The sequence below is a fragment of the Eupeodes corollae genome, chromosome 2 (assembly GCF_945859685.1).
Source record: "Eupeodes corollae chromosome 2, idEupCoro1.1, whole genome shotgun sequence".
NCBI classification, from domain to species: Eukaryota; Metazoa; Arthropoda; class Insecta; order Diptera; family Syrphidae; genus Eupeodes; species Eupeodes corollae.
Window position 1 is genome coordinate 110,297,072 of NC_079148.1, and position 26,768 is coordinate 110,323,839.

Here is a 26,768-nt window from a genome sequence, read left to right on the forward strand (position 1 = left end):
TAGTGGTAGACCATGCTGAAAGGATGGCGTAGACCAGGGGTGAAATCGGCTAAGGTGATTATGTTGACTATCAATTTTTTGATAGTCAAATTGACTATCATTTTCATTCCGTCTGTGTAAGATGATTCAACTCAATTCAATTCGATTGAACAATTTCAGATTCAAATTGTCAAAATTCGTTGTTGCCTTGGTGAAATTTTAAATTGATTCTTATAAAATATCTAAATAAAAGTTTCGAATTGGCTGATTTTGAATAAAATTCTTACTTTGCTTGTTTTTTTCAAATGTCGTAAGCTTTGTCGGTCACAGGAATGTGTTTTTTAAAAGAAACAAAGAGAACTAAGAAAAATTTCTAGTCGTTTGTGTAAGCGTCTGGTAGCTCTATTCGGAATAAACAAATTTGTTTGAAAACGACTATCACATTTTTTTGTGATAACTTTTTAGATATCAATTTGACTATCACCTTATGTAGATCAAATTCGATCATTTTGATTGTCATTTATCAACAATCACCTTAGCCGCTACCAAACTATTCTTATAATTATTGTCATACAAAAAGATATTTTCGTTTTGAAGTTGTATTAATTCTTAAATCAAAAACTTATGAAAAAAACAATCAATGACCCATATGGAAAAACATAATATAATTTCTTTTATTATAAAATTTATTAAAAAATATTAAAACTCCTCTTCCCCTTCCCCTTCCTCCTCTCCCTGATCTTCTTTCTTATCTTTTAAAACTTCCACCTTATGTATTGTAAATTGACTGTTGTAAAAAGAATTATTAAATGTCATTATTATGCAATACAAAAGGTCCTGCAATAGGCTTGTCCGCAAAACATAAGCTGCTCCTTCTCCCGAAGGAAATAGAGGCATCCCTTGACTCTGACATTCAAACATAAAATATCCCGAGTCAATTTTCCCAATTGCCAAACTATGTTTCATACACTGAATGATACCATACTGGTTTTGTGTGAAAAAGTGTCCAAGAGCTGCCCCAAGATTTAGTTCATGCTTAGCCTTCGAATAGAGATAACCATAAAGAACGCTCTCCAAATGAATTTCAAAATACAGATGTCCCATTTGGAAGAACGTATTGAGATGCTCCAAAGATATCTCATAGTCTTTTCGAGTGATTTCCGAAATGCTCTCATTGTAATAGTCATTTCCATTTATGACTATAGAGTCTATGACTTGTGTATTCCAATCGCTGACACGGTACACGCTGCTAACGCAACAAGCAATCACATTTATAGCTAAATGTTGTTTTCCTCGAGATTCTCCGAAAACAGATGACATAGGATGTATAGAACCCCAAAGTGAATACAACTTTTCAGGAATTTCAATGTCGAAGTTCTTGTCTTTGGTCATAGGTGAGCCCCGAATCCGGTTGACAGAATTGGAGCGATTAAGACGACTCCAAAGTACGAGATTGGGGTAAATGTCCAACCATTCTATTTCTTCTGGATGCGTGCAGATATTGTCAGTTTTACGTATTGTCTCCTGGCAAGTAGCATCTAACCCATCTGTTAAAATATTGAGGAGTTGTTTTCTCTTCGGAGCCGTTTTATACGATACGACACTGACGGCATGGAGCTTATATTCTGTTTTCCAGTCTTGGCTTGTTGTTCTTTTATCGATATAATCCAACATCGAGTTTAGATCCCCGAAGAGAATCCAAGAGGCAGTATTCTGTTCTGGATATTTTTTTATGCTTTTCGGACAGCGTTGCTGACTTTCATCACCAGCGTCTTCTTCTGAAGCGACTTCCATAGATTGATAGGGATCGAATAAATGAAAATACTTATCACTGTAAACCGTGAAGGTTGCATTTGAAATTTGAAGCAGGATATACCGTTGCGTTTTAAGTGCCTTATCCAAAATGAATATCAAGTCACCACCGAATGTTCCAGGAGGAGCATAAGCATAAACTTTAACTTCAAATATAAACTCATCTGCATCGATATTTTTAAGAATTCGCTCGGTATAGACGTTGGAACTGAGATCGGTTGTTGTTTTTGCAACATTTTTCGCCAAACCAATAACTTTATCAATTCTCAAAGAGTCCCAATGATTGAGAGGACGTAAGATTGCATACAGCAGTGCGATAGAACTTGCAAAGTAACATGTTTTAATTTTATCATCCTGTGAATCTTCGAGGCGATTTTCCAATCCTGTTGATCCTTGAATTTTAAAGAGACAATCCACATCTCTTAGTTGGTAACCTAGACTGTGTTTTGGTGGTAGTTGCTGTTCTTGAGCTTCAGTTGATCTGGGTTTAACATCACGTGGTATGTGTTTAAACTCTATACTCTTTTCGGAGGACTCTTCTTCCATTTCACCCTCTTCTTCAAATTCCACGACAAAGTCTGATGTATTTGATATTGAACGTTGTTCAGGTAATTTTTCTAAAAAAGTAAACATTTTGAATTAGCAGTTGTATTGCAAAAAAATAATGCGAAATAAAAATATCAAGTAAAACAAAAATATAAGTATACGTCTTAGTTAGTTTTAAAATGAGATAGCAAACTTCGAATTAGAATTGGAGCTCTCAAAAAATGATTCTTAACAGCAGAAACGAAAACATAACGTAAGTTATGGGAGCAGCAAACGAGAGAGGGGGGCAGAGGTGTTTCCATTCAGATACCTCTCCTTATATCCAGACGGAAGCGGATGAATTCTCGAGATGAATTCAACTGTGGCGTCTACAATTCCAGGAAGGTTGAACAACTTAGTGAACGGTAGGAGCGGTTTATCCGGCTCCCCGTCCTTGGAGTTATACTAAGGGTCCGGCCCTCCAGAATGTGCAATCGGGGTGACTTCCTGACCACGTAAAAAATAAATTGGTTGCGATTCACTGTTGACAACCCAAGCAAACGAAATAATAAAAGTAAGGATGAAATACAAATTTAAAATATTCCCAAATGTCTCATATAAGAGACAAACAGCAGGATATTTACTTTTCATTTCATTTAAGTGGTGCTACATTGAAATTTGGCTCAAGAGTGAGTTTTTACCCAAAGAAATACTTTTGACTGGCAAAACTGTCAAATATTTTAAATCAGAACGAATTTAAACATAAACCAACATAACCCAAAATATGCAATGATGCGTTCAATCTCAGACAGATAGAGTATCCGGATACCTTTTTGTTAGTGTTTTACGTGTAAAATAACACCTGAGATGTCAAAAAAGGAATCCAAAGGTATATACAAATTTCAGGTATCTGACAGAACAGCTGATTCAACACATGGTTGAATTTCAAGAAACTTGTTGTTACGCACCTATCAATTCATCATCGACCGACCAATCAGTTGAATTATCCATTAAATGTTTTATCTTAAAACAATTTTGACTTCGAAGCTTAAATGTTTCTCTGCTTTTTGTTAACAGCGGTTGTTTTTATTTTTTGTCAGCTATCTCAATACAGCTATCCAACACGTTCAACAAGGTATCTAAAAATCCATCTATCTAAGATACCCTATCGAAACCGAGATTGAACGCAGCCAATAAGTCGTATAGCCAACATTTAAGTGTCAGAACACCCAAAACTTTGTAAACCTATTGAATCCAAAGATTCAAATCACTACTTGGACATAAATATTTAAAAACTAAGAAACATTTCTTACTTGAAATTTTGTTTCCCTTTTTCATCCTGGGACTTTGCTTCTCTTTTGCAAATCGATCCACTCTCTTAGATTCTTTTTTGATTTCGCTTTCAAGGAACTTCATCTTTTCATTATATCTTTGCTTTTGACGATCTTTCTCATTCAACTCTCGATCATAGAGTACTTCCTCCTGAGATTCTGTGCGAGGGACAAACTTTCTTGGGACCTTAGGATCAGTAATATTTCTCACCTCGAATTCTACCAACACATACTTCTGGCATGGCCCGCATGCATCCTCAATTCGCCTTATTAATGCATTTATCTCTAAAAATCTCAACAAACATATTGGACCTGCCGCTTGTGATCGGAAGCCAACAACATCACACGAACAACCCATGAACATGTAGATCAAGTTGTACCGCTTCAAAACCAGACAAGACAATCCTTTGCAGATAATAATAACTCTGAGCAGAGTGCTTCTTAAATTGGTACTAAGGTCATCTGATGCAATACTTTTGGTAGAAGTGATTTTTATATCGAACGTGGTTTTTCCAATTTGTATCTTTGGAATTTGATTGCGAAAAATCAAATCCAGAGTATGGTTGTAGGACCAGAAGCGTTCTTTCAATACTGCACTTCCCTCAAGTGCATAATCAATCACATCACTATTCCAGGTTGATATTTTGTACTTTGAAGTAAGTACGGCGGCATTTAAAGTTGAAAGAATGCCTTTTAATGAGCCACTAGATATGTATAAGTCAGTTTGTCGTCCAAAGATTGCCCAGCTTCCGTCAGGGAGGGATTTAAAATTCGATTCCTGTGCCAATTCTTCTTCTAGGGTTATTTGCCGTATAACAGTTTCCTTTGATTGAAAAGCTGAACAATAATTGTCATAGTCTTCACCACGTTTCAATTTCATCTTAAGATCTTCCAAGTTACTCATATCTGATTGGAGAAGAATCTTCGAAGCTTCGAGGCAAACTTTTGGTCTTTTTTCAGTTGCTTTTTGAATATTGTCCATTAAATCCTGAATAAATTCCCCTACCGCAAAATCAACAATGTCAACATTATCATATTCAGGGATCCGGAACTGTTCAGGTATTGAAGTAATACTGTGAGACTCAGCAATTTTAGTACGCAACGCCATTTTCTTTTGGGCTTGGATAAAATCATGCTCTGAACAGGTCCTCTCACAAGGATGTAAGCTCAATTGTGAGAGACATTGCACTATTAAGCAATTCAGAGAATCTGGATTTGGTACTTTTTCATTTTCCTCTTCCTTTTTAGGCGTTGCTTCACATTCGAATGGATACCTAATTTGAAGGATCCCAAAACCTGCAGCGTCTTTTAGTGCTCGATTAATGTTGAATGTCCCAACAGCCTTAACCCGGATGCCATGAAGGAAAAAATTTCCCTGAGTTTTGATTGATATTGCATTGATGTATGTTATACGACACAAAGAATTAAAATTTAAATGAATTTGAAGACATCCCATGCCAGATTTCGACAAAGTTTCCGCCTGACCAGCAGGACCTCTTTTAAAAGGATCAAACACAAAAAACTTGTCACCTTCTCTCCACAAACCAAATGTAGAAAAATCAATCTGTATAAGACCGAAACTGTTGGTTTTGAAGAATTCTTTCAATGCTGGTATCAACTGAGATGATCTGTAGGACTTGCATTCGACCACATGTCCTGATTGCACAAAAGCTTTCTTATCAACAAGCACTCGATAATTTCCGAAGAGCAAAACTTCTGGCAAGTCAGCGATATTTATCTGCTTAAGCCTGTTGTCACATATATATTCACTGTGGTACTTTTTTCCGAACTTAATAAGATCATCAATAACCTGAACCGTCCATTCTCTTGGCGGATCTATTTGGCTGTAAATAAGACCCAAGTAGCTGGTCATCAAAGAAGCATTATCATCGAAAGCCCTTCCCTCAGACATAATTGGAAGGCCCGATAAGGCTGGAATTATGGCATAAAATCGATTGACCACTGCGAATGCTTTCTTAGGAGGAGTTATTTCTTCTAATTGCAAGGGTTTCGCAAGTTTTCCAAAATTTGTGAGGTGTATTTCGTACAAGTTAAAATCAGTTGTGTCCTCGACTTCACTGTAGTTCAAAATCAAATGAACAATGTGTTCAATAGTTTGAATTATTATGAGTGAAGCTTTTCCTTCTTCGCTTAGGTTCCTTTTGCAGTCCAAATCCCGACCGTTTGGGTCGAAAATATAAAAACTGTCTATACACCGTTTCCATATTAGGAAAAAAAGATTCTCCACGTACAATATTCCGGCTTGAAATTTATCAAAGAACAAGGTTAGAGCCTTTAGAATATTTGGCTCCTCGGTTAGCGTTGCTGTGAGGTGCAACTTCATTTCGATGGCAGCTTCCTTTTCAGTTAATTCGGGTATTATATCGAAATCTGATGAAGGACTAGTATAATTTCTATCTAGGCTCTTTTTGAAAAGTATCATTCCACTCTGAATGATTGAATCAATTGTTTTTGCATCCCAAAAATCAGGGTTCTTTGAAAATGACTCAACATAAGCTGCATAAAGACAAGCTATTTCAACAGGCCTTCTGGGTCTAAAAAACAAGAAGGAAATTAATTGTATGTTTTGTTTTTGATATATAATTAAGCTTGACACCTTATGTTTGGTTCATATGCAATGGATACAGCTCCATTTCCAAACACTGCAGCGGCCTTAAAGGTTTTTTCCAAGTCACTTGGGATTGGAAATATAACAGGTTTAAAATTGATATACCCATCATAAATATCTTTTGGATAAACAAGAATACATAAAACATTAATTTCATGATTTGAATATTTTAACTGACCATTTAATTGGTTTCTATTTATGTCCCCAACTTCTTCTTGTTCTTTCATCCAGGGGAAATAAAGTCGATCACCATCAGCGAATAATTTATATTTTTGTCTGTTTTCGCTTTCAAGTTTTTCTTGAAGTTTACGTGGATTGTAGGATTCATAGGGGATATCAATTCCTTGTAAACGAGGAGTTTCGTTTACAAAAACACCACTTCTTGGTCGTTTTAGGTCAAGCTAAAAAAAAAACATAGAAGAAAGGTTGAAAGTTTGAGTGGGAGATAGAAACTAAAAACTAAATATAAGAATATTTTCATCTTTTTTTGAAAGCCGCTCTTTCTTAAAATTTTGTAATAAAGTTTTTTAATTTTTGATGAAACAAACTTTTTAAATAATAGGACAATTTCCAATAATTAGATATTGGACGACGTTCTTTTTACACTTCAGATTTATCAGAAAGTAGGAAGGTTATAGCAAGCGTCAAACTACGATCAGAGGCTCACCATAAGTGTATGTGTTAGCGGTTAGTAACAAAATAATACAATTATAGCCTAATACACGCACAAAATACAAAACATAATTAACATTTTGCTATTACAGAACAAAAAATAAAATGAGAACGTTTTCGATAGTGGAGTACTCGTTCTAAACAATGATTTTAATCCCACCTTATTTAAATTTAAATCTATCGATGAACAGTTTAAGTTACATAAAATGCTTATTCGAGTTAAAGCTTCACTCATATACTTAGTTCTATGGAAGTCAATATGTATAAAATCAAATGAACATAGGTGATGGGTTCCACCTCGGTAACTCAAATGTACACAAGATAGCAAATAAGATGCGTCAATTTCACCATTAATGAGTTAATGAAAAAATACTAAGTCATTATTAACACGCCTTTGATGAAGAGATTGCAATTGAAGAAGCAGAATACGATGTTCATAGGGAGGCAGATCACAAGGATCTGTCCAAGGAACGCCCTTTAGGGCAAAGCGAATGAAATTATGTTGAATTGATTCAAAACGTTTTCTATGAATTTCGTAACAGGGAGTCCATACTTGCGAAGCATATTCAAGTTGAGGACGAACATTGCAACTGTACAAAGAAAGAGTAACATAGGGATCATTGAACTGCTTTGCCCAGCGTTTTATAAAACCAAGCATAAAACTTGCTTTATTAACAATAACATTAATGTGATGTGTAAATTCTAAGTTGAAACAGAAATGAACACCTAAATCTTTAAATGTGGAGACGCGACAGAGTTTTTCCTGTGATATACAATAATCAAAAACGCTACCGATTCATTTTTTAGTAAAAGTGGTCCTCTGCCATTTTAACGGGTTGAGTTTTTTCCCACACCAAAATGTGAAACTATCAATGTCGGCTTGTAAAAGAATACGATCATTGGTGAACTTTATTATTTTTAAAATCTTCATGTCATCAGCAAAAATGAGAACTTCACCAGGGCGTAGACATGACAATACATCGTTAATAGACAGGATAAACAGAAAAGGGCCAAGATGCCTTCCCTGGTTAATACCAGATTGAGCAACAAAAGGTTCAGAACGACAGTTTATAAATTTTAGCATATAGGATTTGTTTTTAAGGTATGATTTGATCCAAGCTAAGAAAAATGGTGGAAAACCAAGAGCTTTAAGTTTAAGTAAAATAATTCCCTAACTAAGTTGGTCAAAAGGTTTAGAAAAGTCAGTGGGCCTTACCAATAATCAAAATTAAAGCTCACTTAAATATTTAAGTGGGTTTTAAATATTTTGCCATACCAATTAACATTTTAATAGTTACGTTAAGGGCTAACACCCACTTTAATTTATTATTAGGGAACTCAACTATTAACGGACAGTTAAATTAAACTCCATGGTTTGTACTGTCGTTTTGACTGCACACGCAACAAATACTTTTCAGGTCACAAGAGTTGAGATTTGTTGTGATTGTTGTCTGCTTATTGTTCAAGGTAATATTTTTTAAAAAAGTAAATAGAATAATACTTGTTTTAATATATAATTGTGATTATGTTTTTCAAGCTTTGCTGGAAAAAAAAAATATTAACCTGTAGCGCCAATAAAACTTTGTATCGTCATATTTTGAAAACGGTTCAATTTTGTCCTTACATACTTGTTGCCTCCTTGCTTCGGCCATGTTGAATTGAATCGTCCGAATCCATTTCGAAATTTAATTTTAATCAAATATTTTTGGTTTGTTTATATTTGCAAATTTAACAAATGTCAATTCAATGCTGTCTTTTTGACAGAGAATGTACTAGATATTGTAATAGAGGGCTAATTAGTAAAAGACATGTTTATTTTGGTTATTAGTATACACGCAAATTAACTCGTTGTTAAAATTTAACTCAACGATAACTAAACGTGTGTTAAGCGATATATTATTGGTAAGGCCCAGTGTTTACACAGTCAACTTCAGAACCTTGTTCTAAAGCGATTGAACATATATGTTTGAGAATGTGAGATTTATAACGGTTGATCTTGTTCCACAAAACCATTTTACTGTTCGCAAATGAGATACTTACTAAAATATGCTACACTGTCACAAACAACTTGTTCAAACACTTTAGGAATGCAAGAAAGCTTTGCAATGGGCCTGTAGTTGGTTATATCCGCCTTGTTAGCTTTCTTGAAAATTTGTGTTAGAATTTTCTAAATTACATTATCAAATTTTTAATTGGCAGAAGTTTTTGATCAGAAAGCAACATCAAAAGTTTACAGGATTTTTGAAAAAAAAATGAAAACTACCAAAATCGAAAGAAATAAGAAGTCACCGTTTGGCAAAATAATGACAAAAAAGTTGTACAAAAAAAAAGGTTGAAAAGGATTGAACGTATGAACAAATTTTATTAGAGAGCCGTTATTGCCTGCTTCATTTTTGTTTCACTTTTTTATATTTTTTAAAATGTTTTTGCACATGTTATTTTCAATTCTAAAATAAATGTTCATATTCTCTGTCATTTGTCGAGAAAATTGCCTTCCAATGAGTCTACCAATATTGTTTGTTTTCAAGTCTTCTAATGGTGTAAAAAGATAAATTACAATTTGCAAATTTAATCAATAGTTATGCATTGTTTGCAAATATACGTAAATTCAAAATTAAATATGTACTTCGAAACGCTATACAAAAATTATCGTCTTAGCAGCTAAAATGTTGTTCTTTTTGAACACTCTTTGGCCGTAATAATCAATATTGGCTTTATTTGAGTATATTCTAAATGTATTAACTTAACTATGTTTTTCAAAACTGTCACTTGGGTCTGATCTGTTTTACGAACGATCCAAAATAGCAAAATAATTACACAGAATAATTAATTTTTAATAATCTAGGTTTGAAATTCTGAAGTTTTCTCCAGTGTAAGGCTCACAAGCTATATAGCCAAATCACAATAACTAATACTCACATTAATTCATAGAGTAGAAATTCTAAGGAAAAAATTGGAAAAACGATATACAATGGTCGGAAAAAGTATTTTGACAGTACTATTTGTAATGCTAGACCACTTGACATGGTAAACTGAAAAATGTAACGGGATTCTTTTGCTACTCAAAACCAAAACCAAACCACCTAGGCAACGAAAAATTCTAGAAATATTTTATTTTTCTCATGCATTCTTTTTGGGACCCCTTTTATGAATATACTGAGCCATAACTAACTGGAAAAAGTATTTTGACATCGTAATCTTTGCAGTTCCTTTCGTGTCGCGTGGGATTTCCTATTTATATTGTCTATTTTTAATAACTTTTTAACTTCGATGACATTTACAAACAATTAGTTGATAACAATGGGTGAAACGTCGGAAGCTAGCCAAGATATAAAAATTGAGATAAGCAAACTATATAAAGTTCCTCGTCAAAACGTCTATTACCAAATAATTAAGCAGAAAAAAAAATCCACGCGAAATGTTCCACGTTCAGGGCGACCACGCAAGACTTCCAAGAAAGAGGACCGTTTAATAGTCAGACAGTTTAAGAAAAATGTGCTGAACCCCCGCAAAATCTGTAGCAATTGAAATGAAAAAGGAGTATGAAATTGAAATTACAGAAAAAACTGTAAGAGGTCGTTTGAAGGAGGCTGACTTTGCTACTTACATAGCCAGAACAATACCCCAAATCTTCCAAAAAATAAGCTTGCCTCCAGTTTGCCAAAGAATTTACACAGGCCTTCATCATTTTGTGGAAAAGTTTTGTGGATTGATAAAAGCTCTTTTGAGTATCACGGATCAAAAAAGAAAACTTTTGCAGAATCCCTAGAAAAATGCGAAGCAAAGTAGCACCTGTGTGTTAACGAGTACCTCATGGTGGTGGCACCGTCATGTTTTGGGGATGTGTTTGTTTCAATGGCACCAGAGACTTGGTAGCAATCGATGGAATAATGAACAAACAACAATATTTGGATATTTTAAATAATCACCGTTTTATTGATAAGTTGATTGAACAGTCGTTAATTTTGCAGCAAGACAACGCACCTTGTCACAAAGCCAAGATGATAACTAATTTTCTAAAAGAAGTGGGTGTAAAAACACTAGATTGGCCACCTCAAAGAACAAGAATTGAACAATTTATATCACTTTCGAGCCTTTCCCGCCATTTTATCGTAAGCAATATTTTCAATTAAAAAGACAACAATTATTAAAAGTTTGTAGTACCACATAGAGCCTTGAAGGCTATTGTCAATACTTACTACATATGAGTACAAGTTGTTTCAAGGACCATTAGTAAGCATGTGATTAGTCGTTTACGATAAAATTTATTTTGGCGCTTTTGATAATTTGGCTTGAAGGGCTCAATATTTTATAAGCCTTTTTTTGTGATACCTATACCAATTAACTTTACTTTATTAGGCTGGGCTGTATTGCCAAAGGTCTTGTTTACGATCAATCGAAACAAAGTGAGTTTATCTGAAATAACGGGTTATTCATTTTGCGGTTTCAAAAATGTAGGGCTGTGTGACTACGCGAAAAACCGTGTTTATGCAGATAAACCTTTAACTCTTAAGGCCCAACTATAATAGGCATAAGCTAGCATATGCGCGCATAAGTAAACGTGCGAATACAAAGAATCTCAATACGAGTGAACATAATGGAGTCTAGCTCCGTTTCGTTCAATTTTTCTCAGTTTCGTTAACTTAAGCACACTTAAGCAAGAGCGATCCCAGTCGCTCGCCGCATAAGTAAAATCTGACATTTAGATACATGAGCAAAATTGCATTATGGCTATGCAGTAATTGCGCTAACTTAAGTGAATTATCGTTGGGTTTTTGACATAAGCCTATGTTTGCTTATGCCTATTATAGTTCGGCCTTTAAGCGTTCAAACAAATTCAGAACTTTACTTCACAAACCTCTACTTTAAGTTCATGGTACAAAAACTACCAAACACTTTACTTCCAACAAAACACTCCTCAGACAAGGTACAAGTCTATCACGATTTGTATTTTGTATTTCTTTTACAAATTGACAAGAAACCCTTTTACACAAAACATTAAATTAAACTATGGAAAAATAAATAAATCATAGGGTAATAAAGTTCAGCTTTCAGTTGAATGAAAAGACATGATCAACTGTCACTTTGGCAGAAGTAGACTTGACTTGATAGTAAGGGAGATTCGGCAGGTTCAGACAAAATAAGGAACTTTATTTGCAGTCAACTGCATTCCTTGAACGTACATTTTGACTAAGTCAACTATTAAGTTTTTCAAGTGTCATAAACTTCAAACTCAGAACTTTACTTCACTAACTTCTACCTTTACCGTACAAAAACTACCAACAACATTATTGTCTATATAACACTCCTCAGCCAAACTACAAGTCCATCCCAATTTGCATTTCGTATTGTAAATAAATATTACTTATTTCATTTCCAATTTGACGAAAAAAGTTTTACACAAAATATTAAATAAAATTATGCGAAAAATAAACAAATCGTAGAGGAATAAAGTTCAACTTTCAGTTAATTGAAAAAACATGATTGTCATTCTGACATACGTTGACTTGACTTGATAGTTAGTTTTCTTGACTAAATTTCCAGTCAACTTTCCAATAAAGTTGCCTTAATTGGAAGGCAATTTTTTGACACCTGACCTATCAGATGTAGAAACTTTAGCCTAAAGCCTAACTATAATAGACTTAACCATGTAAGAAGTTAGCTTGTTTAACGAGCTTGCTTAAGCTCGAGCCATTTAAATGGCTCTTGCGTAATTGCGTGAAAGTTATCGAAATTGAGCGAAACTGAGCAGAACGTCTATTATGGTTAGTGACATATAATGCTGCGTATTGGTTCGTTCCCTTCAGCTGGCTTAAGCTCGATTAAGTCTATTATAGTTGAGGCTTTATGTCGTCTGAACCTCCCTATTGAGATCGTGAACCTTAGGTTAATTTTAAGAATTGTACATTTTAGCTGTCAAACTTTTGGTGGTGAAAACTACAAGGATAAGGGAGAAAAGGTTTTTATTGATGCGCATTTGAAGGGAATATATTTGTTAAAGTCTTTTTAGCAGGTAGGTAAATACGTGTATATAGGTTGGTACCTAAATACTTAGTCAAAAAATTATCATCAATATCAGAGGCACATGTATTTTTACCTACCTTGGTATCATATATATCATATATAAACGTCATTAGAACATTCGCGATTAGAACGCAACCTAGAATACACATACTTGAAATCTAGGGCATGATAAATCCCTAATGATCACTTTTACTCAATGCCATTTTTCTTGGTTGCAAGGCAAAGTGTGTACGATTACGATTCACTCCACTCTATCACGGACATTACTTCCACACAGGAGTAAGTCATAAGGCCTTATTTCTCTACAACTACCTAATTTATTTAAATACTTCTTTACATATGAGTTGATATTCCTATCATTTTCTGAAACTTCCAGAGGTTTTCAAATTTCAATCTTTTAAAAACTGAACTTGAACATGTTATTTAATGTCGACTGGAGAATCAAAACTTCAACTCAATGCAATTATTAAAATTTAAAATAGACTAACACTTTTTTTACAAAACGTTTGCTTTAAGAAATAAACTTTCAAAAGGAATTCACGACAAATATGGGTCATTTTAAAAATGTTCGGTTTATGTCGAACATTCTATAGTTATCGCGAGGTTTCAAAAAATAAAACAAAAGTCAATTTCAAGAAAACATATTTTTTTTAAATTCATATAAATTTATTTTACTTACACTTTTATTTTAACATAAAAAAAACTGAAAGTAGTCTAAAATATTTTGGAAACCAAATATTTCATTGTTTTGTACTAAGAAGAAAATTTAAAATTATATTTTTATTCAACTAAAATAACGAACTCTTCTTCATCGTCATTTACAATTGGTTCAGTCGGTTGTTGTTGTTGTTGTTGTATTGGTGGTGATGGTGATGAAGCCGAAAGGATATATTTCTGTTCGATATAATGCTCCAAGTGTGCAGCAACAGTCATTGCCTGATAATCAGAATTTGTAATTAAAAATTGCTGAATTAGTGACAAATGTTCAAGAACTTTTTCAGCCGATATTAATTCAGATGTACTTCTCGAACACTCATCGTCGTTGTCAAGAGAACTAGCGGCGGCGGTGTCATCTCTGTCTTGAAGCCTATTTTCCACATCAGGTCCCTTAGCATCATCGTTAAATTTGTTATCATCCACATTTTCAATTTGTTGTGATGTTTGTTCATCAATGGCTCTGATTGGAGACAGTACACTCTCTTCCATATCAACTGAGGTTATATTGGAAATTTCCTGCCGCATAAAACTGGGCAGACAACTTTTAAACTCAATTATTATATCCTCCACACTCAGTGTTCCTGGTGGATCGTCCAAGCAGCGTGGATTCGAAAGGTTCGCATTCTTGTACTTGAACTTAAGTCGGAATCTTTCGATCCATCTTGCAGTTGGCTTGAAATCAGTTATATTGAGAACTGTTGCCATTTTCATGGCGATTATTTTCAAAGTTGCATCATTGATGACCATATTTAATTGAAGTTCCCGACATCTTTCAACCCATTGGTGAAGGATAAAACCAACAGCTTTCATTTCGAATTCTCGACGTTTCTTAGACATTTCCTCAACAACTGCCGCAGAATTAGTCTCGCACATTGCTTGCCACTGAGTCAAGATCTCATCCTTGTTTTCGATAATTTTTCTAATCTGTGTTGTACAGCATTGGAACATTCGAGCCAGGTTATTCCGTGATAATTGATTGGCCTCATGATGGCGAATCACCGCAATCTTTTCATAGAATGTCAAGGTGTTGCGATCACGCCTCTTCTTAATCTAAACAATAATAAAGCCGAAAGGAAGAAAAAAGGTAAACAAATAAATTTAAGAAACAAAAAGTCCCACTTACCTTTACTTTATTGCTCATTTTGTTTAGGTATAAGTAGATACCTATAGTTTATTGTGTTTCACTTTGAAAATTAAAACTTTTAAATGAATTTGATTTTAGCTTAAAATGAAAAGCTTTTGAATTCTAAGGCTTTACGAGGTTGATACAATTTTACTTCAAATTGAATGGCCTTGAATTCTTCACACTGACAACGATGAGAATATCGTCGACGCTATCATCAATTAAATAGGTACATTAGTTAAGCACCTTCTTACCTAACTCTACGCAATACACTGACGAATAACGAAAAGGCTTTAACACGATATACATATGTAGGTATACAGCTCGCGAAGTACGACCAGCTGAACGTGATTCCGATTGATAAACCGTTGAGGCGTTGAAGTTGATGTTGAATACCTCTCACGTTTACCTATAGCTACACAATACAATACTCCAATCTAATACACCGTAAGCTGAAGACCGAACAACGTTGTTTCATGTTCTATATTATATTATAATATTTGCTTAGTTTGATATTTTGTGTTTCGTAAACAACAGTGCTAGGTTAGGTTAGGTAGTCGTATTCGTACAGTATCGTGGCACTGGCTTTTAAGTTGATCGTTTCGCCAGAGCATAGCAGAGCGGAATAGCGGCAAATATTTGTTGTATGTGTAGGTATACGTATACGGGTGTTGGCATCGCAATTTATGTATTTGAAATGTATTGGTTTGATGCTTCATGATAATAAAAATAAAATATATACCTACGTTATTTTAGATTCAGCGAGTACCTATGACTCTTATTTGTTAATGGTAAAAATTCTCTATTTTGGAAAACTGCTACTCGCAGCTTATTTACTGTTGTAAGTTTAAGGAGATTCAATGCGATGCGATGGTATTGCTACTAGGTATTAGAAAATGTTTAATGCTATTAGAGTTGGATTTGAATAGAATTTCGATATACCTAAGTACCTACCTACATTTACTTTACAACATAATTTTAAACTGAAAGAGAACGACCGTTTTAGGCTGACAAGGCAAATAACGAAATACCAAATATGTAATTTTATTTGTTTAGCTAAGCTTCTTTGTAGATGTGAGTTATTTTGTATAAACTCGTGTACCTATACTCGTGTACCTTTTAATAATAAAAATAAGTTGTGTTTTTGGAATAGAGCTAGCTGGTTTTTGTTTTTTTCGATAATATCGAAGTTTGTGAATGTATGTAGGTAAGACGTTATTAATATTTTTATTATTGTTAATCGTCAGACATACAATTTTGTAAACTATCCAAACCTTAGCTTGGTAGACCTACTTAAGCTTTAACTATCGATTAAGGAATACAAATCTGCGAGGCATTCAATTTAAGCAATTAACTATAGCAAATAATTATTATGGTATAGTGCAGGTAGATGGCTGATAAATGAGGTTATCTTTACTGCTCCTCTATTGAATTTGATACATTTTCGTATAAGACTTGACTGTCCCCAAATTGGCTTAAAATTTATATACACAATTAAAATAAACACATACTGAATAAAAAATGTTTGTAAATTCGACAGCTCAAACAAAAATTAGTTAAATAATAACGGGTTTTTTTAGACGTATATTTTTCAACTTAGAAAAATTTTTTTTGAAGTTGAAAAGCTAACATTTGCTTTATGCTCAGTTTGGTTTGATATTTCATAATAATTAGACTTAAGTTATGTAACACGATTATAAGATTTACACGATTGGAAGATCTGTCAAGCCAATATTGGCAGATTTTTCGCAAAACATTTTAACTAATTTTCTATTAACCATGTAAACATCCAATTTTATCGCGCATTCACAAAGCTAGTGGCTAATAGTCAAAATTCAACTAGCTTTGTGAATGCAAAACTACACTACAAAGCTAGTCAATGTGCAACTGTCATATTATTGACAAATGCAAATATGTAATATAAAATCCGAAAAATGTTTGATTTGATAACTTTAACTTTTTTTTGTGTTTTTAAATTCAATAAAATCAAATTTAAGACACAATTTGAATGATTTATATTCGTATTTAAATATTGAACAATTTATTTCATTTTGAATTCGTGTTACTTTACCGACCAGCTGATTGTGAAACGTCAAAAATCAAAATCATTACACTAAGTCGGAGGGGAAATTTCAACTACTTTTGTAGTTAGATTTAGCCAATCACAATCCCTTGACTACGTAGCCACTAGCTTTGTGAATGCGACCATTTAATCGTCCGCAAATCAAACAAAAAATGGCCGACTTCTTGCAATCGTTTGTACTCATCTTAAGAACCAATTTTTTCTATAATTGACAATCGTTTACTAAGGATATTTAATGATGTCCTTTCGGCGAAAGTTTTAGAACAGAAAACAGCAACAAAAGTTTACAGGATTTTTAAGGTTTTTTATAAATCAAAAAAACTGAAAAAAATAATAAATTGTCAACTCGAATATTTTACGAACAAAAAAACGATTTTATCTCAAAATACTGTATGATAAAAATACTGTATCTCAAGATTTCAAAATGATGATGAAAAAGTGAGTACTTATTTAAATTATCAAAACGATTTTGAAATACAAAATTTTGAAAATAAAATACGCTCTTTTAAAGAAAATATCATAACAATTTATCCATAGCATTACGTTCTAATACACACTTCGTGTCACATGATTTGGGACTCGCTGTTTTTGTTTTTTTTTTTTTATTTGCCGATGTTTCTTAAACCCTAAAGGATTTTTGGAAAAACTTAAATGTAGAATGAAAGATCTATGTACAATGCATTAAGTTTATATTGCAAGCAAACATTTTTGGATTAAGTTGATAAATACAAGTTTTATAGAGTTTAAGAAATATCGGCAAATAAAAAACGAAAAAAGCTTGTCCCTATTCATGTGACGCGAAGTGTACTTTCCTTGAACAATTACATATGTACCTATGATAATGTATGTCTTTGAATAAAAAAAAATTAAAATAAATGGTACTACCTTCTTCTTATTTTCACTTTCTCATTTTCTTCTTCTTAATTGTTTTTATCTCTCTCACATTTTTACATGAACTGTTCCTTTCATAATCAACAACTGCATAAACAATTGCACCAAACTAATAGACCTGTCAAAACTTCCAGTATTATGAGATACAGTATTTTGACAATACAGCATTTTGAGACACAGTATTTTAAATGTGCAGTATTTTGAAATACAGAATATCAACCATACAGTCTTATGACCATACAGTATCATACAGCATTTCAAACAGCTCCCGAAAAAATTGTGCTGCGTGGAATTTACAACTTATCCAAAAGTAATAATTCACTGTAATGAAAAGCGCTCAAATGAGCCGTTCGGATTCTGCTTAAAACTGGAGGTCCCTTACGTCCTTGACAGCATTAATCGCACACAGGAATGGTTAAGAGTTGTTAATCATTAGGCCCTAGTTTTTAACGGGCTGTTATTCCTCCTAATTTTTTTTTATCATATACAGTACGCTGCACATATGGCATGGAACGAGAGACAATGGACTCCGAGTAGTGAACTTTCCTGCCTTCTCGTCAACCTGGCGATCTTTAAAGAGTATTAAAGAGCCTAGCCCGGAAAGTCCAACACATTTTATGGTAGGTGACAACGTGGCCGAGCATGCTAACGCTGGATAGATGGTGTAGATTAGGACGTCCCAAGACTTAAGACTGTGAAAAATGATTGACCGTATAATTGGAGATTTTTTCATTCCAGAATACGATATTTTTCCCTTGCTATGTAAGGGGAATCCAGAAGTATTTTAAAAGGACTTAAGAAACATAAAAACATTACTAAATATTGATTATAAACTAAAAACCGTATAAACGTGTAAAGGGTCTAAAAAACCCTTACTTGGAAAATCGGTCTTTTATTTTGAATGAACTTAGGTGATGCAGTTTACCATTACATTAATGATCATATTCGATTGTGATTATCACACAAATTTTACGTCTGTTTGGAATATTCAACTCAATGGGTAGTTTCAGGCAACATAAAGGAACTTAAAGGATCTGCAACAGTCAAAAAAAATTAATAACAATTAACGAAATTTTTTTAAAAAGAAAAATCTCTCATGCTACCAAATCAAGTCTTATTGTGTCAAAACTATTGTAAGATCTAATTATGTCATATTTCAAAGGGATTTCAACTTTTTGTTTAACTTTTCGAGAAAATAATAATTACATAAACATGTAATAAATAATACATATGTTATTTCTTTTATGCTTCTATTATGATTTTATTTTTTAAATAGAAGTATTTTTCGAATATTTCTTATTTAGTGAATACATCCAACAATTTCAAAATGTTATTTAACTTAATGCGTAGTTAATTAGCAGGTTAAGTAGGGACATTTATGTGCACTTCCAGTTACTATGCTTTGTTCTATCTATTGACTGTTGAAACAAATTTTATCAACGTCGCGGCGGCGTTGCCGCTAGCAGAAAAAACAGCGCGGGCCTTTTGAGGCATTGTCACATAAAAAAACTCCCTTAAAAATTGAACTTCAATTAATTAATATTTGTATTTATGTAAGTTACAAAGAAACTTCGACCTATTTTGTGCATTTTTTTAAATTCAAAAGTACAGTCTGTCAAGTAAGAGCGTAGTCGTGTAAATGTATAAAAAAATATTTTATAAAACTTTCATATTTATAAATACATTGTACACATTACAAACAATGGTGCAATTTGGTCAATAATGGCATCTCCGAGGCATGCTTTGTACTAATTTGACAGCGTATTCTAATGGCAAGGATCTCCAGATCCGACCAATTTCGTAAGACAACTGCTTTAAAATGTACGTGTGTCTTCCACGAATTGTCGGTTTAATATACGCTCACACATTCTCGATAGAGTCTGCATCAGTCGACTGCGACGGCCAATATTCAATATCTCTATCAATATTCTCATGCGAGTCGCTTTGTCACATGTATTTCAGTCAACAGTGGCTTGTTCATTGTGTTGCGCCATTTAAGGTCATGAGTATGAAGAAGGGTTCGGATAGTTTCGTAGGATATATCTAAGCCTTTTGCCATTAATTTTGCTTGTCCTTGCCGCAGTGTTAAAGCAGGATTCCGCGAAAACAGATTAACTATTGTTTTTTCATCTTTTTTGTTAACTTTTCCTATCGAATCACGGTCTGGTAAATCATCGACATTTTTAGCCACTCTATATCGCTGTATCCACTTCTGTACAAATGCCTTCGACTTTCTCATATATTGAGCAGCCGATGATTACGACATTTTGGGACCTTTCGGGTGGTTGCAAAGGAACACAGCCTTGTAACGTGACGCGTACTTAGTTAGCCTCATGGGTTTAAGGTTATTCTCTTTTAAAAGATCAAGGATAACAGAACCTTTGTTGACAATGCATCAAGGACAAAGCTTCCCTCTTTCGGCTCGCGAAGGAATTAGAGCGAAATCTTTTATTAACTGTCGGTAAAGTCAACCACGCTCTTACTAGACAGACTGTAACTCATGGTTTTAAAAATTAAACAAAATTAATTTTAATTAAAAAAAAAATATTTTCATAACATAACATCTTACGTTTTTATTCTTTTTAGGATTGAAATTCTCAAAATTATTTAATTTTTAAAAAACTTTAAAGCTCATTAAGAAGTGAATTACTTATGCACATAATTTCATAATCTATTATGGTTATCCGTTTTCATATTGTTCAGTAAAGCTGATGCAATATTATGTGGAAGGCTTAGTAAATGAATACATAAAGAAGACCTATTTTTGAACAATTGGCTACCAGCAGCAATATTTATTGTCTTAATTAAACCAACGCAACGTCACCCTTAAACTGCTTAAGTAATATGATCATCATGGATTTATTTCTTCTAGCTTTTCTGAAATTATGTTTTTAGGGCACCTGAACTAGGGTTGGACATTTTCAGTCTAACACTATCACTTTTTTGGTTCGAATAATTAATATCTTATGTTTTAAATGCTGCTTGTAAAGTGTTAAATAAATGTTATTCTAGGGTTTAACAGTTTGAACAATTCCTTATAGTAATTCAGAGCATTTTTCAGGAACCATTCATTTTTTGAATCTACCAAAATAAGGATGTGGGACCTTTTTACAGATACTCGAGGGAAGTTCAAAATGGGCCGATTGGGCACTTTGTGGCAACGCTGGCTCATCAATCACAATTCACCAAATTAGTAGTAATTATTATAATGTTGCTCTTTTAACTCGATTTGAATTCGTATTCCCGAGAGGTGTTGAACAATACATCGCAGCTGTTGTAAAAACTTATAAGTAAACTTTATTACCAATAAAAAAAAACTGCAATGGTTTGTGTATAGGCAAACATGCATAAATAACAATAGATTACATGATGTTTTCTTTACTGAATAGAATTCGAAATTAAAATTGGTTTTGATTTTTATGATAAAATACTCCAGCCTATATATTGCCAACTCAACTCACTGCAAAGATCTTCATTTTAAAAATTAATATCTCTCTCACTTACATAATAATGTAAGCGTAAAAGCGTTAATGTAAGCGGACTTCAATTAAAAACAATTGCTTGGAACTGGAGGGCTAAGTTCTTGTTGGAGACATACCTTCTAATATATTTTTCATTTATCACAACTAACGAAATTGACAAGCAATGGCGGATCCATCGGGATTGACCCACTTCTGGGAGATTTTTTTTTTAATTTTCGTGGGACTTCCCTGGAATTCAAAACTTATCGTATTTCATTAATAGATATGGCCCATCTTATAATTTTAATAACTAATTGGTAATATTATGAAAATACAATTTGTATTTTACTGCCTTAAACTTTGTTACTAAAAGTACTATGTACTTTTACCGAATGGCTGAACTAAGAACATGATTTAGAAATCCAGCACTATTCCAATTGAATTGCGCAACACAATATCGACGAATGGAAGAAACAGGTGGAGGGGGGGTCATATGAGTCATTTAGAATTTGAAAAAAACTTTAAATTATATTCATAAGATCTTTTCTGAAAGAAAGAGCAAATATTTAGGTTCTTAAAAAGAAACCTTGAAAAGATCTTTTCTGAGAGAAAGAGCAAATATTTATATATATATAATAAAGATCGCCAATTTAATATTAAGTTGCCTTTAAATTCCTCACACTCGTCTTCAATTCCATCTTATGTATAACTTGCGACCTATAGCAACTATAAAGCAAGTTTTGCATTCGTAAAAAAAAATCGAACTCGGGGTTTTAATCAAACATGACATTGACATGGAAAAAAGTGAATTCCCCGATTCCGTCCGTCTGTGTAGCCTGGCTCCTACAGCCCAAAGCATTGCGTTGGTTGTGGGTAATATTCTGTATTTCAAAATACTGTAAATTTAAAATACTGTGTCTCAAAATGCTGTATTGTCAAAATAACGTATCTCATAATACTGGATTATTTGACAAATCAATTAGTTTGGTGCAATTGTTGATCAAAATAGAAAAAATTGATGTAAAAATGTGAGAGAGATACAAATAACTAAGAAGAAGAAAGTAAGAAAGAGACAATAAGAAGAAAATATTATTTATTTTGACATACATAATTTTGAAATACAGAATTTTTAGATGCATTATTTTGATCCTACATTATTTTGTACATACAGTATTTTGAAATACATTATTTTATTATTTCGACCCCAAACTAAAATATTTTTTAAATTTTAATTACTTTAATAACTTGAGTCAATCGGTCAAAATTTTATATTCAAAAAAAAGTAATTTAAAAAAAAATCGCTTAACGATTACAACAAATAAAAATTATGAAAAATTCAAGTTTTTTTGAGAAATGAAATGGCATTTAAATTTTTTGCAGGCACATTTTTTTAAATCTTAAAATACAGGATTTTTTGAACAGACTCTTTGCTTACAATAGCAAGTTTGTAAAAACCAGTCGTGCATTTTTTTGACGCACATAAATAATGAAGGGCCTTCTTAAAGTTATTCTTTCTTTCAAAATTAATTTTCTATTAAATACACAATCTTTTAAGATCTTATAGAATTAAAGAAATCTACTTTTTGAAGTGGATTTGGCTTGCATGCTCTAGAACTGAGACTTACGTGAATCACAAAATTGATCCAGCTTTTCTATGAAAAATAAAAATATTTTCTTTCAAGTCTAAAAAGTAAATGAAAAACTTCAAATTTATTATGAATATTTTATTTTAAATATTATAAATCTTAATATAAACTTAAATAATTGCATTTTTTTATTTCAAAATATCAAATATAAACAAAAAGAAATGTTCAAAGCTTGATCGATTGTAAGTGTTTTCTTTTTCAAAAGCGTTGGATAGTTAATATTTTGTGTTTCCCCCTCTAGCATCAATTACCGCTTGTATTCGATTGGACATACTGTCAACCAAATTCTTACATATCCCTGGGATTAAATTTTCCCACGCTGTTTTAATTTTTGGCCAGAGTTCTGTTAAATTTGCAGTTTCTCCTGCAATGGACCTTTTTAACACATCCACAAGTGTTCGATGGGGTTAAGATCTAGGGATTGCGGTGGCCATGTCAACATTGTGTAGCCGTGGTCTGTTAACCATTTTTGGGTGATCTTGGCAGTATGATTCGGATCATTGTCTTGCTAAAAGACAATGTCCGAGGCTTCAACAAAGAATTTTAACAATTCAAAATCTCAATATAAGATGATGAAGTCATACGTCCTTGAATATTGTGTATACTTCCCACTCCTCTCGCTATCATACATCCCCAGATCATAACGAATCCCCCACTGAACTTCAGAGCAGGTTTAACGTGACGAGGTTGTAACTTTTCTCCTGGTGTTTTCCATACTCATTCTCTTCCATCCGAGCCCAAACGGTTAATTTTGCGCTCATCCGACCAAACCACTCTCGCCCAGTCATCCGTTGTCCAAGAAGAATATTTTCTCGCGAATTCCAGCCTCAATGTTTGGTGTTCTTTAGTTAGAATAGTTTTTTTACTCTGGCTCTTACTCTTAAACCAGCGGATCTTAGTGTCCTGCGAAATGTTCCCGCTGAAATGCGAATGTTTTGGTCTTGGTACAATGCTCGCTTGATTTAAACAGCCATTTGAAATTTGTTCATTCTTAAATCTCGAACAATTTACCGTTCTTCGACTGAAGACAAGATTCGCTTTCGCCCAGTTATGCAGGGTAAATTTTCGAGTTTTTGCCGAATTTTACTAATTGAGCCTATAGTAATAAAGCCGTCAATTCCGCAATTTCTCAAAAATTCTTCAACCTGCTTTTTTGGGTTATTTTTATTAGTTTATTGTTGGATCCCATTATAAGAAATGTGAATCAACAAAATATAGAATTTTCACTTCATTAATTAACAAAACTAAGCACTGAATATTAATGAGCTCTTACTTCAATTTTTTTATTAAATTAAGATCAATAAATAAGAAATGGATTCTTTACGATCTAACTCACAAGAACTATCACGATGCAACTGCGAATGCAGTCATGCCTCTGAAAAAAGCTTACTTTTGAGTAGAGGAGAATAAAAACCGTTATAAAGTGTTAGAAGAGAAAATTATGTAAGGAATATAATACTCATTACTCGTACCTTAAAATAAGAAAACAATTAAAATGAAAGCAATTAAAGAGAATTTGTATTTTGATAAGCGTGACCATTTTTGTGATTCACTGTAAATAAGAATTTCAAGAATATAAAATGTCCCAAAAACAGCAAAATTGATAATGGCTAAATTCAAAACATATTGAACCTTTCATATCAATTAATTTTATATAAAAGCTTTAAATCCCTCGAGAACTGGAGTGAAAAGAGATTCTACAACGTGTAACTAGTGAGTGGCACATTAAAGTTTCTTCTAAACTTGTTTGTTTACCTTAATTTGTTTTTATTTATTTTTTTTTATTATATTCACCTATTTCCTTACATTCAAGAACCAAACAATTGTCTCTCTACAATCTTTAAGTGGACTCCTTTAAGATCAAAATATTTTCAAAACGTACACGCAAAACAGTATTTTTTTTGAATTTGTTTTCTAGCATCTGCTCCAATTCACCATTTAACCCCCTCTGATTAAAACTCTGGATCTACCCTTGATTGCAAGAAACAGCCGTTTACTAAAATAACTGAAACAGAAAGCCTTTAAGATTACTATGAAATTATTACTCAGTCATGTATAAATCAGCTGTTAAAACGTTGACTGATCGAATGGTGATAACGACTATACACTGGATCTTTTAAAAAAAATTGACGAAATCCGGGACAAATTTATTTAAATTAATAGAAAAACTCCCATAATCTTGTATATTTTATTACTCAAGTATAAATCAATCATAATTCCTCACTACTCACTTAATAATGTGTAGTACTAGTAAAATTCACTTGAACTTTTTCAATTCCTCGACCTATTTTAGACGAAATTCAAGAACTCAATGAGATTGGTTTCAATTAAAAGCTGATGTCATGCTTAATATACTTAATTAATACTTTCAAAATAGGTCAAAGTGATATTTGAGCTTGAAGTTGGTCATTGTTTTTGACCACATCAGCTTATTTCTTTGTACAAATAGGCTAACACCGGGACTTACGGAACTGTTTTTGTTTTAAAATTTAAATGTGACGGCTTGACCAAATATCATAGTTAAAAGTGAATTATTCTTTTTAACGAAGTAAAAGGAAGCCAGGAAGTAGAATAGTATAATGAAAAACTTATTAAAATACACTCACCAATCGCCTCGAAGGTACATAAAATGTTTCCACACTGCAAGCGGGACTAGCTAGCTTTGGCTTAGGTTCTCCTTCTCTAGTCATAAGACTTTCCATTTCTATCAAACTTGCTCCATTCGAAGAAGATACATCATGAATCAATTGCTTTTCCTTCGTATCTGTTTGCAATTTCAAATATTTTTCTCTTAAAATAGCGTGTTCCTTCAAAGTTCCCGGACTTCTTTGGTTCATAACACAATTTGTATAAGGGTCAAATTCTTGACATTTTTTTTTAACTGATGTTGGAAATTTTGTTGACTTTTTTGGGTTTTCGAACCAATGAAAAATTGCTTCTTCGATTGTAATAGGTCTGGTAACTGTTTTCTTTCCATATGACTGACATAACTCTGGTGATGGTGTTCCTTTAGGACAAGGATTTATGATAACATGCCTTGGTGTATCTTCGGAGGCTTTAAAAGTTTTGATGTTGTAAGGTGTTTGAGAAGGCTCAACCTCATTGTTCAATGCGACAAATTTTTTCACCATTTTTTTTTTAATTTTTAATAAAAAATACGCTCAAAGAAAAATTTTATTTATCTCTAATTTTATTCACACACAAATAGAGTATAAAATTTATTTTTGACTTTTAAAAAAAATAGTTTATGATACTACATATGTATATTGAGTGGGTAGATTTTATTTTGTTATACATAAGCATTTAAGTCCAGTCAAAACCTACAAAAAAAAAGGCTAAGATCACAAAGCGTGAGATATGATATTACTGCATTAACTTTAACATTAACATTTTGTTCGGACAGGTAGGAAGTCTTAATCAGAACTTGTTGCTTTCATAAACTTGTAGTAGCAAACAACTGCATTATTATTCAATTGTCCTTACATGCAGCTAACGACCCTAAGGATACAAAAACTGTTATCGGGTCTTTTAGGGCATCGCGTCAGAGGCATATCTTGCTGTTAAATAACAGCGAAACCACTTAAACTTACCTTATGCTTTGTTTGCCCAAATTAATACCTATTACAGAAAAACTGCGTGAAAAAAAAGACAAAATTAAGCCTAACAACAGTTTTTTACATGATGAATACTCCGCAGTGGCCCTAATTGATTATAAGAATACGATGATTGAACCAATTAATTATGTTTCATAAACAATTGTTCATTTATGTACATTTAATTAAAGCAATTACACCCCATACCGATTTTGTCACACATATATATTATAGAATTTAAATTTAAATGTTTTGTTTAGAAAATTATTCCAACTACAATCG

General features: G+C 33.0%; 2 protein-coding genes across 3 annotated transcripts; both read right to left on the bottom strand.

Moving 5' to 3' along the window:
• Positions 1 to 620: 620 nt before the first annotated feature.
• LOC129944702 (uncharacterized) lies at positions 621 to 26,692 on the bottom strand. Of its 2 annotated transcripts, XM_056054331.1 has the most exons (5): positions 25,500 to 26,692; positions 6,455 to 6,677; positions 6,265 to 6,394; positions 3,630 to 6,202; positions 621 to 2,408 (listed from the first exon to the last, which is right to left on the bottom strand). In XM_056054331.1, the coding sequence occupies exons 1-5, from the start codon at positions 26,022 to 26,024 to the stop codon at positions 679 to 681; spliced, it is 5,181 nt and encodes a 1,726-aa protein (XP_055910306.1). In that variant the 5' UTR covers positions 26,025 to 26,692; the 3' UTR covers positions 621 to 678. The 2 variants fall into 2 exon arrangements, with proteins under 2 accessions (XP_055910306.1, XP_055910305.1); XM_056054330.1 differs by having other exon boundaries at positions 6,265 to 6,677.
• LOC129944704 (uncharacterized) lies at positions 13,686 to 15,505 on the bottom strand. Its single transcript, XM_056054334.1, has 2 exons — positions 14,813 to 15,505; positions 13,686 to 14,739 (listed from the first exon to the last, which is right to left on the bottom strand). Exons 1-2 carry the CDS (start codon positions 14,828 to 14,830, stop codon positions 13,753 to 13,755), a joined length of 1,005 nt encoding a protein of 334 aa, XP_055910309.1. The 5' UTR covers positions 14,831 to 15,505; the 3' UTR covers positions 13,686 to 13,752.
• Positions 26,693 to 26,768: the final 76 nt, after the last annotated feature.